Below are 12,333 nucleotides of genomic sequence, written 5' to 3' on the forward strand. Positions count from 1 at the left end.
AAAGCGAAGCCAGAGCCATGGCGGCGGCCACAGGGCTGGGGAAGGCGGCACGTGGGTAAGGGAGGGGGCGGAGCGCTGGGGAAGGCGGTGCGTGGGGCGGGGCCGGGGCCGGGGCAGGGAGAGGGCGGGGCGCTGGGGAAGGCGGGGCGTGGGGCGGGGCGGGGCGGGGCGGGGGTGGGGAAGGGAGGGGTTGGAGCTCTGGGGAAGGCGGGGCGGGGGTGGGGAAGGGAGGGGTTGGAGCTCTGGGGAAGGCGGGGCGGGGCCGGGGAAGGGAGGGGGCGGAGCGCTGGGGAAGGCGGGGCGGGGCCGGGGAAGGGAGGGGGCGGAGCGCTGGGGAAGGCGGGGCGTGGGGCGGGCCGGGGCGGGGCCGGAGCTCTGGGGAAGGCGGGGCGTGGGGCGGGGCGGGAGGCCTTGTGGCGCGGGCCGGCAGGGGGCGCTGCGAGGCGGGGCTCGGGCTCGGGCAGGCGGAAGCTGCGGCAGCTGCAGCCGCCGCCGCTTCCGTCTCTGGGCGGCTGAGTCACTGGACCGCGCCGCGTCCCGCCGCCGGCCGCTCGCCGCCCGCCCGCCCCGCCATGCCGCTGGAGAACCTGGAGGAGGAGGGGCTGCCCAAGAACCCCGACCTGCGCATCGCCCAGCTCCGCTTCCTGCTCAGCCTGCGGCCGCAGCGCCCCGACCCCGCCGTGCGCGAGGAGCTTATGGCGGCCGTGCGGCGCCACAGTGAGTGCGGCCCGGCCGGCAGCGCCTCTTCGCTCCCCCGGCGGCTCGCTCCGCGGCCCCGCCCGTTTCCGCTGTCCCTTCCCCACCTGGGCCCCCACCAGCTCCTCTCCCTCATCCCGCCCCGCCCCGCCCCTTCCCATCCCACTGTCCCCGTTCCTCTCGGGCCCCCAGACCCCAAATCCTCCTTCCCCAGCTGCCCAGAGCCCACCCCCTTCCTACCCTCGCATCCCCCCGCCCCGCTCTCGGACTCCGTCCTCTCCCCTTCCGCCCGGGAGCAGGCGGTGGGTCCCCAGGGAGCCCAGCCCGCCCTCATGGGCGCTGCGGGGAGGGGAGAGGAGAGCGAGGCCTTTCCGGGGGCTGATTGTTTGGGAACAAGAGCGCGGCGGCGCTGCGAGACTGGTCCTTTGGGCTGCGTGCCACAGCATCACCTGCTTCTGTCAGGTCTGGGGGCGTCTCTGTGGCAGAAGGGAAGCGGCAGTTGTTCGTACTGCAGTGGTGCCTAGCACAGCCAGTCCAACACCCGGGCCCAGTTGTTCGTACTGCAGTGGTGCCTAGCACAGCCAGTCCAACACCCGGGCCCAGTTGTGGTTTCTGCTGTATAAATAAGTGGAGACTATATAGCCCTTCTGCCAGGCAGAGGGCAGCAGGTGCGTATGTAAGTTAATGTGTCTGAGTATGTGAACTCAGAGTAGGAGACTCCTCTCTTATACATCTGACCCTGACCCCACCCACCCGGCCCCGTTTAAACTACCTGCAAGCGGCTGTGGTTCATGCTGTGCCCACCGCCCAGCATGGCTCTGGCGCAACCCCCCGCCAGCTCACAAGCCACTTGCTCTGCGCGGCTCCAGTGCAACTCCCCGTGCCGGCTCACCAGCTGCCCACCCCGCACGGCACAAGTGCGAGCCCCCCCCGCTGGCTCACAAGCTGCCCACCCACCCACCTTCCCCCGCTCCGTGTGGCTCTGGTGTGTCCTACCCCCTGCTGGCTCACAAGCTGCCTGCTCACCTGCACCTCCCCCCCTTGCGCGGCTACAGTGCAGCCTCCCCTGCTGGCTCACAAGCTGCCTACCTGCTTCCCCCCGCCGCCCCGGGGCTCTGGTGCAACTCCCCTGCTGGCTCACCACCCAGACACAGCTCTGGTTCCGGCTCAACTCCACCCCTCACCCCCCTGCAGTTGTAACCCACTCCAGGCTTAGCCCTGCTTTCTGACTTCCTCCCCGGCCTCCCACAGCCCCAATCCACCACCAGGCTTAACCCTCCCCAGCTGTCACCCTCAGCCCAGGACCTACCTTTCTGCTGCTTCCCTGGCTGCAGAACATGTGTTCTGCTGGGGAAAAAGCTGGACCCCAACTTGCACGAAATCTGGGTTTACACGAGGGTGTGTGGAATGCAGTCATCGCATACTCTGAGACCTCAGTGTATAGTCAAAGAGAAGGATGGGGACAAGGGAAGTGAATAAATTGTGCATAATAAGCAGGCAACTGTCAAATAGGGAAAGAACCTGGAACACAGTCTTCTCTGCATGGATGTCTAAATGTGTTTTTGGTTATCCTTCCTCTCAATGGGAATTTTCATTTACCACTTCACACTACTGATACATGTTTGTAAAGCAGTGGTCATGTCAGCAAGAGCTACCCCTGTTCTCTTTCAGATATGGCCCCTTACTATGAAGCTCTCTGCAAGCCACTTGACTGGCAGATAGACATGGAGTTATTGAATAAAATGAAAAAGGCGAATGAGGAAGAGTTGAAACGTCTTGACAATGAACTGGAAGATGCTGAAAAGATCTTGGGAGAGAGTGAAATCCGTGATGCAATGATGGCTAAGGCTGAGTACCTGTGCAGGATTGGGGACAAGGTGAGTCAAAGGGCCAGGTGCTTTGGGGTCCTGTGATTTAAAATCATCCATTATGTTTCAAACCAGGCAAATTCCAATGCATGCTATCCATTTAGAGGAGGACTGCTGACTTGTGATCTGGAGAAAATAGAACCACACGTGGGTGGGGTGAACACTGAGATTTAAGCAAGGCAGCAAGAGAAAGGAAAGGGACATAAAAATAGGAAGTGAAAGGCAAACTAGGAAGAGAACAAATAAAAGTTTGCCATGTGAAACTTTTCAAAATATTTTGTAGAGAGCATTTTCTACCTATCTTTTTTTTTTTTCCTTTCTTCATAATTGCGTGTGTGATACGAGTTAGCCCTTGGACTCATACAGTCATTAGGGATTCATGCTACTTTGGGAGTAACTTTTGGAACTTCAGATTTAAACATTGATAAGTTTTGAATGTTAATCTCCTTTTTGAAGAAGGTTGGTATGTCTATTCTTTGGATAGTAGAGTTATGTTGTGGCTGTTACAACTTGGCTGGAGCATGCTAACTTTGTCAAAACTAGTTTTCTAAGGTACCTACCGGACGTTTTAAGTACCAAAACACATTTCACTTGCCTGTGGTTTTTTTAGCCCCTGCAGTACTGCTAAAATGTTCTCCAGGAAGGTAAATCTGTACATTCTCCTGGTAACACCCAAGCCAGCCTCTCTTGTTAAGACATTTTAATGAGATGCCAGTTCCTCTTTATATTCTAATGTTAGCATATATTGTCTTGTTAGGAAGGAGCTCTGACTGCTTTTCGTAAAACCTATGATAAAACTGTGGCACTGGGACATCGTTTGGATATTGTGTTCTACCTTCTACGAATTGGCTTGTTTTACATGGATAATGACCTCATCACACGAAACATTGAAAAGGCAAAAAGGTACCATGGTTAGATTTGTGGATAATATTTCCCTTTGAAATAAATCATTATTAGTCACATCTGATGGTGGGTCTTAGCCATTAAAGCTTATTACCTAATAAATAAAATTTAGTCTTTAAGGTGCCAAAGGGCTGCTTGTTTCATTAGGAGTTGCATAAGTCTCACAAAATATTAGTTTTGAAGACAGCCATAGAACTGCGTGATTGCTAGTTAATAAGTTTAGCTTGTGTTGCTGATTTTTTTTTTAAAAAAAAACAGTACTACTACTTGTGTTAAGTGCACTTTGCAGTCTGAAAGAAATGTAAGTTCCTGCTCCTAAGTAAAATAAATTCACATTTGTAGTCTCTCTATTTACTAATTTTAAATTTAAATCCAGTGGTTATTCATATGTTCCTGGGTAAAGTTGTGAAAGATGCAAATGATAAGGGCTACAAAAACTTATCAGATACTTACTAGCAAGATGGATGCTGCAGCCCTTAAAGTCAAGGGGCAATCCAATAGTTAGAAACTTTGGTGCTCGTACGATCTCCAATTGCTAGGAGTGGGGAGTTGGAGGTGCTGGGGGTTCTGCAATGATGCTTGCTGTCCCTGGGCACTACTCAGGGTTTGAGCTTTTTGTGTCTGCTCCTGACTAGCTTGTGTTTGAGTTTGAATTTTCAAATCTCTCTTTGGCCTGCAGCTATCAGAAGGGAGAAGAAAGTCCCCCCTTTACCCCTCTTACCACCATGGAGCTCTTAGGTTGCTGCAACTAGCTGGTCTCCACTGCTGGCTCCTGATCATCTTGGCTGCTGTACTCTTCCTTCAGTCACTGTTGTTTGGGTTCTTGCCCGTGAATGGTTCCTCCTTCTGATGCTGCTGCTCATGGCTACAGCAGCATTACGTGTGTCTTAAAAGCCTCACTGCTGCCCATAGGTTGATTGATTTTTTTTTTTTTTTTTTTTTAAATTCTTTTAGTCTATTAGTGGGGTTAACGATGTGAACAACAAAGGCTCCAGGGCAGTGTTTTCTACACTAATTTGGTAATCACACTTTTGGGTTTGGAATATATTGACAGAGTACATACATAGTGGTCGGGGTGTGTGTGGAGGGTCTCATACTGAAAAATTGTCACATGTACTGCTCAAAGTTGATGTTTAAAAGTTAGTTTTTGTAAGATGTTTTTTGTTTTACAAAGAATCAAAAATAACAAGAGAATATCATCTGAATGGACAACTAATGTCTTTCTGATAGGACAATTAGCAACCATATAATTAAGTATAGAAATTAAAAATTAAGTATAATCTCAGAAAAATATATCGATATAACAGCCAAAAAATGGTTAGTGTCATTCTTTTGTATAAAAATAGAAAGGACAATCTTGTTCAAAACAGGACGGTTCTTCCTTAAAACTTAAACATTTATGGGAAAAAAATCCAAAACAAATTACATATGGGAAAATATTTTTGAATTTGAGTTTTATAAAAGTAACATTTGACTTTTTTTTTTAAATGGGAAGATTGTTTTAGTGTGTGACTCACAAATCCGCTTATTAGAAATGATGCTGGAGAGTGGGATTCTCATATCAGGTTAAGCATCACCTGATTTCTCTGAGCATGACTTGTGCCAAAAGAATCCAAAACAATTCTGATTGGTTTGGCACAAGTCGCATAATAACTATAGTATTTTGAATGCGTTATAAACGAGTATACCTACAATTTAAATGCTATTCAAATGCCTTAGTATTTTTGATACACATTTCATATTTAATATTTTAAAAGGAAGAATATCGCTAGCATCAAATATTTTTCAAGGAACACCAGTGTTCCATGGAACACAGTTCGGGAAATGCTGTACTAGGGAGTTGCGCCTGCAGAATCAGGATGACGGTACTGCATAGGTTCACGTTTGGAAGATTGTCACCGCAGCTGTACAGACTAGGAACTATAATTGTTTTTTTTAAATATGACTTGAACTTTGCAAAAGTTGATGTCCTCACTCACTTACCAAGGAAAGCATCCTACCACTAAGAAGTGCATTTCTGAAGCTTCAGTTTAACAATATAGTATACTTCGTAACTAAGACTTTATGTACTCTAATCCTATTAAATCTACTGTCCTCTTTCTGATAATACAAGTAAATAAATTTTTTTTTTTTTTTTTTTTTAAGTCTAATAGAGGAAGGAGGAGACTGGGACCGGAGAAATCGTCTAAAAGTCTACCAAGGTCTTTACTGCGTAGCGATTCGAGATTTCAAACAAGCAGCAGAACTCTTTCTTGATACTGTTTCAACATTTACATCCTATGAACTTATGGATTACAAAACATTTGTAACATATACTGTCTATGTCAGCATGATTGCATTAGACAGACCTGACCTTAGAGAGAAGGCAAGTAAAGCAAATGACTGTACCGATTCAAAGTTATCAAATTATTTTTGTTTTTCTTTCTCTCTGATGCAAATATGACACTTCGAAATGTTGTTCAATTTCTTCCAGGTTATTAAAGGGGCAGAGATACTGGAAGTGTTGCATAGTTTACCAACAGTACGACAGTATCTGTTTTCGCTCTATGAATGTCGTTATTCAGTCTTCTTCCAGTCGTTAGGTAAGGATGTTTCGTGCACCTGTATCTTTCCCCTATGTTTCTTGTTAGGTCCACTTTGCTGCAAAGCATAGCTGAGAATTGTCGAATTGCTTAAAGGGTGGGTTGTAGTTAGCACTGTCAAACCCCTGACAGTTAAAATTATTCATTTACTCTAAGATTCACTGCCCTAATCTAATCACTGAAAATGAACCACTATCACATACAGTGCTTACTTTGCAGCTCAGTGATATAAAGTAAGCTGGATTTATGGGCTTGCTAACAATTTTTTGGGGCATATAATGAGCAGACCAATAGCCTATGTGCAAATACAAGATTCTTGGTTGTGGAAATGGGATCATAGTAGTAGTTAATGATATTAATGCAAATTCTGAAAGGCCTCCTTTCAAAAAAGAACCATTATTTATAAATTTTAAACACTGCATGCTTCTGGAAGCCAAAGGATTCTAAATTCTTTGGTCAGTTTTTAAAATCTGAACTTCCAGGTTTAAATTATAGAGAGGGACATTTCATAGCTGCTGCTTCCTTTGGACAGTTTTGAACTGGTTTGTATGGGAACAGTGCAGAAATGAGGAAAGAAAGCACTAGTAAAATCCATTCATTTTCTGTTGCCGCTATGCTCTGAGTTTTCATGCAGCTGGTTTTTGCTCTAGAACCCATTTTCATGGAAACTAGAGTTGCAAAAAATAAGTGTTTTAAAAAAATCATCTTCTATTTTGAAGAAGAATGGATCTGAATGGCTGTCTTGCGTCCAGAAACAGAACAAAAGCTCTCAGCAGCAGGAGACTTCAGCTGCTGTTGAGAACTGCAGATGTTCATCTTGAAAAATTTAGTTCCCAAAGTGTCTGTAATTTCTTAAAGCTAATTTAACACCCTCTCAAAAGAAAACTAGTCTCATCCTCAACCCATCTATGCTTTCGGAAAAATAAAGCCAACACGAACCAAGTGCTATAGTTAAAGCTGTATCTACTTAGATTATGCCATTGTGCCTCTGCACATATATAGGATATAGGGATCCAATATCATATATAATTGGAGATACACCTCTCCAAGAACTGGAAGGGACCTTGGAAAGTCATCTAGTCCAGTCCCCTACCCTCTTGGCAGGACCAGGCACCATCCCTGATATCTATTTGCCCTGATCCCTAAATGCCTCCTCAAGGATTGAGCTTGCAACCCTGGGTTTAGCAGACCAGTGCTCAAACCACTGAGCTATCACATACCATGCTCTGTTGCTTATTAAATTACATTATATGCTTTGTTGGATAACCAAGAAAAGAAGGCTGAGATTTTTAGACTGTTTGTGATTTTTATCTTTTCAGCTATTGTAGAACAAGAGATGAAAAAAGATTGGCTGTTTGCTCCTCACTATCGTTATTACGTACGGGAAATGAGAATCCATGCATACAGCCAACTCCTAGAATCCTACCGATCACTGACACTAGGATACATGGCAGAAGCTTTTGGAGTAGGCGTAGAATTCATAGATCAGTAAGTTAAAAGTAACTTTTGTAAGTAAGAGAGTTTAGTCATCATTTATAAAGTAAGAAGTTTACAATGATCCGGCTACAAATACACAGAAGATACAAAAGCGAGAGAAATTACTTAGACCACCCACAAACCAAGTTCTGTGTATGCATGCAAGGTTTTTTTACTAGTTCAGTGTTTAAGTGTAGAAATCAGTTTCACTTTGGTCTTAAAAAAAAGAAAAAAAATTGTCCAGTATTTCCTTTTCTTGCTGATAGGTTGCAAAAGAAATTTAGATTATTACTCAATGAAACATCATGGGATACATGTAATCCTAAGATATTTTTTCAATAAATGATATGATTTATTGGGGCTATTGGAACATGTACAGTTGAATTTAGTGAATGAGGATATAAGTTTAAAGTTGTGATGTAGATGAGACTTGATCATGGTCTTTATATTTTTGACTGGCCTTGTTCCAGTTTTGGGACACTTAAGTTTCATCTTCGCTACAGGTTTTAACTGGATCTTCTGACTCATTTATAATTGGTATTTAAATTGGACCTGATATTTGTGGTTTGAATCAGGTAAAGCGTAGGCAGCTGTCATGCAAGCTTTCCAAAAATCACACCTCAACCTGGACTTGTGGTTCCAGTTCTGAAGTGTGACAACTAGTTTTCACAGTGAGCTAAACTGGGATTTGAAGTTAACTGTAGGATAAAAGATTATTGGCTTTAGCTATGATACCTTTTATAGCCAGCTTTGAACACCTCGAGGAGAACTACTTAGTTCCATCTATAAGTATTTTTTAAATATTCCTAATTAAGACAAAGTGTTCAAGAGTGCACATAAATTAGCAAAGTAAAAAATGAACATTTGAAAGTAAACTGAATATAATCATATTAATCCAGATCAACATTCAAGTTATACCAGTTTATATTTATAGTCAGAATAAATAGCTTATTTTCTGTGTCGTTTCTTTCCTAGTTGCAAACAGTTCTGTGGGAACAAACCAACAGGCATTTGTTCACCCCAATATTATTTTTCCCTTAGTATCCCCACTTTAATCTGTACTAAACCACTTTAATTTCTTAAAATGTGATATGACTTCAAACTTATTATTTGGACTAGGAAACAAAGCTAATTGAGCAGTTTATTAAGCAAATAATTTCACATGCAGGGCTAGTAGGAAATGGCAAACAACTTTGACTGTTTCTCTTAGAAAACCAGAGAGTGATGTTGCCAGGTAATGCTAACTCAGCCATACTCAATGCTAGGCAGCTGGACAGTCTGCCACTTATTGTCCAGTTTTTGATTTTTTCCATCCTGTCAGTCTATTCTGTTGGGTGTGTGCATTCCAGTGGAGTGTGTACTGGAAGCTTTCCTTAACATAAGAAATGTTAATGCTTTTTAATAATTGACGGGAGGGAGGGGAGTGGAAACATTTTCAGGCAAGGGAGCAGGTTGGCACAAATTTGTAGTAAGGCTACTCTGAAATAGGAGGGTCTGAAACGTTTTTCAGAGGTACAGAAGGGCAGTGGTAAATGGGAAGAGGAGGGTTCAGTCAGAGCACTTTAAGCACAGGTGCTACTGCCCATCACTGAGGATAGTTCTTTTAAAACTGCTGGTGGGATAAAGATACAGAATCGGAGCAGATGTCCTGGAGGAAACCTAACAAAGTTTCAGTTACGTGAGTAACGTAACTGAAGTCAACACTGTTAGATCCACTCATGGTGGCTACATTGCACTGAGTTTATGGGAGAGTATCTCACACTGACTTCCCCTATGTTTCTTGGGGAAGTGGAGTAGGTAACTCACCGGGAAAGTGCTCTCCCATCAAATTAGTGCATCTTTGCCACACTTGCTAAATCTAGATTCACATCCTGGCACGTATAGGCACACTTGTAGTTACTTTACTGCAGTAGCATCTAATTATGTAGGTGCTCTGCCTTGGAATCCACTCATGTAACTGTAGGCAGTGTCAAATGCTTAGTTGCTACACCACAGAGTAAAACCTAAGTGTATGCTATATAGCACCGCCTCCTAATATTCAAACAAATGAGGCACAATTTTAAAGAAGAAAAGGAAGTAAATGAACAACGGTAGTACATGAAAGGCCCTTGTAAAAATAGCTGTAGGGGAAGAAGAACTTTAAGGGGTTTCTTCAAAAATTGGGATGGGATGAAAAGACAGTTTGTGTTCTTCTGTGCAACATTACCTATATAACTTTTTTTTTTTTTTTTTTTTTTTTTTTTAATATTAGGGAGCTTTCAAGATTTATTGCAGCTGGGCGACTGCATTGCAAAATAGACAAAGTAAATGAGATAGTTGAAACTAACAGGTACAGTATCAAATCTGATTTAGTGCTGTTTGTTCTAATCAAAGTTATTAAATTGACAGACATAGCACAGCTTTGTTGTGGTTTAATGTGACTTCTCACTATAAAATCCTTTCTTCGTAATTTATAGGCCCGATAGCAAGAACTGGCAGTACCAAGAAACCATCAAGAAAGGAGATTTGCTGCTAAATAGAGTTCAGAAACTTTCCAGAGTAATTAATATGTAACACATTTTTTAAATAACGGAATGCAAAATTTAGATGTTTAAGATCATTTTGGAAGTATACTGTACAAGTTTGTAAGTTGTAGCAAAGAAATTTCTGAGAAGTAGGGTTTTTAGTCTGCTTCATTATGTAAACAACTGAACTGTATAAATGTTCTGTTCATGTTTTCAGATCCCAGTTCATTAAATGTATAATACAGTGGAATGCAATATGCTATGTTCATGTGCTTGACAGTGTAGTGTACAGTATTGTCTCATACTAAACTGCTGTGTTTAGAAAGCAGGGCTAGTATTTGTCAGCAACAAAAGAAACAGACACAGTCCCAGCATTCCTCACAGAACTTCATTTGTCCTTAAGAAAACTAGTTAGTTTAGTAACATACTTACGATAGTACCCAAAGGCTTCAGTGGGGCTTGGGCCATGTGGCGGTGGACACGGTAGAGAGACTCCCTGCCCTGAAGGGATTATCGTTGAAAGACGCTGACAGAATAGAGGGTATACATCAGCATATATAGATTGTAGCTTGGGTTGATTAAAGTAACATTGCTCTGAAAATAGTCCTTTTGTGAGCTGCCTACTAATGCTGCATGTGGTAAAGAACGTTATCAGTTATGTTATCTGAGCATTACAGTCAGGGTTCACCACTGAGTTAGAGTTCCAAGTTTCAGTGGGGTGGTAAGAAACAGTGGGAGGCACTCTTGCAATTTGATACCTCAGTTAGCAGGATAAATCACATGCTGCAGCTGGCCTTGAGCAGAGTGGCTGTGGAAAAAGAGAAAATTTAACTTCACTAGGCTGCTGTTGTCCCAGTGACAAGAGCTTCCAGCTGCTCCCACTCAAGCAAGGCTGGTGCTGTTTCTCAGAGCTTTCTGTAAAAAGGAAAAGCTCCCGAGTGCAGTGATATTAGCAGAAATATGATGCAAGTTGCTAGGGAGTTGCATCTATGTACCTTCTTGCATTCATTGCCGGTTTGATACTTGCTGGAGAAGATGGTCACATACATGCTGGTGAGTATGAAAACCCTTATCTGATAGAGCATAGAGGACAAATAATTACGTTTTATCTCCCTACATCTGAGTGAGTACTGCTTTGCTAGTCTGTGAGGATTAGAACCCTCAGCAACAAGTTGTGTGTGTGAAGCGTCACTTTAGGCTGGAGATCATTCATCACTGAATTGTTCTGAAATGCATGCTCTGGGAAATTGGGTCATCCCTGCCCTATTTCTCCTCTTCCCTCCCCACCCCACACCTGTATTTATAATCAGCTGGTTGGGATAGAGGATGCAATCAGCTCACCCTAAACTTTTTGAAAGCAATAGTAGAGTGCGCAATGTTGAAAAAAGATTTCACACTCTTTCCAAGTTTAAAAAAACAATCCTGATCTTCACTAACTTGCCTCATATGCTGTGAATTACGGAGGAAAGCTCTGAAGGCTGGCTGCTGTGGCATCTGCTAAAGCAGTTAATTCTGTGTTCGGACAGTAGTAGGTGTTCACAATATTTGCTGCTGTTTACAGTGTTGGCATTTTAATTTGAATATGAATTCTCTTCATTGTATTAGCAAACTTTCCTTTAATACAGTCATTCCGTCAGAGACGCAAAGATTGCTTTCATTGCTGTGAACAGCTGGTTGCTGCTTTTCCTGACCCGCAGTGGTTTTATGTTAGACGAAGAATAACAAGCTGGTAATGGTGCACTTCGGTTCTGGCTGGCCAGGAGCAGTCGTTTTGTCTTTTATTGTCTTATTGCCAGACCACAGTAGAGGTGGCAAGAGCCAGCAGTTCAGGTAATGGGTGGGTGAGAGAGAGAGAGAGAGAGAGCTTCATAGAACTTTTGGTGGGTACAGATGAATTTTATCTGTTCAGTAGTCGTACTTGAACAGGCCTTAACCTGTCAATACCAGGTGCTACAGAGGGAATGAACAGATTAGGTAATCCATGTAATCTGCTCCCTGTACTCGGGAGATGGGATACTTGAGGGAGGGATGGGGTAAACAGTGGGAAGGGGCAGGGTTTGGGGGGACCGATAACGTACAGCCCCCACCCCCGAACTTCCAGGCCAGATTGCATAGTTACTTCTGCCAGAACTGGGCTGCAGGCTGGGAGTTCGATACCCCTGCTTTAAGGGCTTCAGTCTGGTAATTGAAGAGAATCGAAGGGGAATGCCATTCCAAAAGACCTTGCTGGTAATTTAACTTGGTAACAACAATGGAGGAAACTAAAATGTCATTCTCTGTACACCTTAATATGACCGCCCCCTT

At 43.9% G+C, this 12,333-nt stretch overlaps 1 protein-coding gene across 1 annotated transcript; it reads left to right on the plus strand.

Moving 5' to 3' along the window:
• The first annotated feature begins 468 nt into the window (after positions 1–468).
• On the plus strand, positions 469–11,674 carry PSMD6 (proteasome 26S subunit, non-ATPase 6). Its single transcript, XM_075005802.1, has 8 exons — positions 469–717; positions 2,368–2,573; positions 3,322–3,467; positions 5,613–5,832; positions 5,941–6,049; positions 7,369–7,537; positions 9,777–9,854; positions 9,982–11,674. The coding sequence occupies exons 1-8, from the start codon at positions 573–575 to the stop codon at positions 10,076–10,078; spliced, it is 1,170 nt and encodes a 389-aa protein (XP_074861903.1). The 5' UTR covers positions 469–572; the 3' UTR covers positions 10,079–11,674.
• The last annotated feature ends 659 nt before the right edge of the window (positions 11,675–12,333 follow it).

The sequence above is a fragment of the Carettochelys insculpta genome, chromosome 11, assembly GCF_033958435.1.
Source record: "Carettochelys insculpta isolate YL-2023 chromosome 11, ASM3395843v1, whole genome shotgun sequence".
Taxonomy (NCBI): Eukaryota; Metazoa; Chordata; order Testudines; family Carettochelyidae; genus Carettochelys; species Carettochelys insculpta.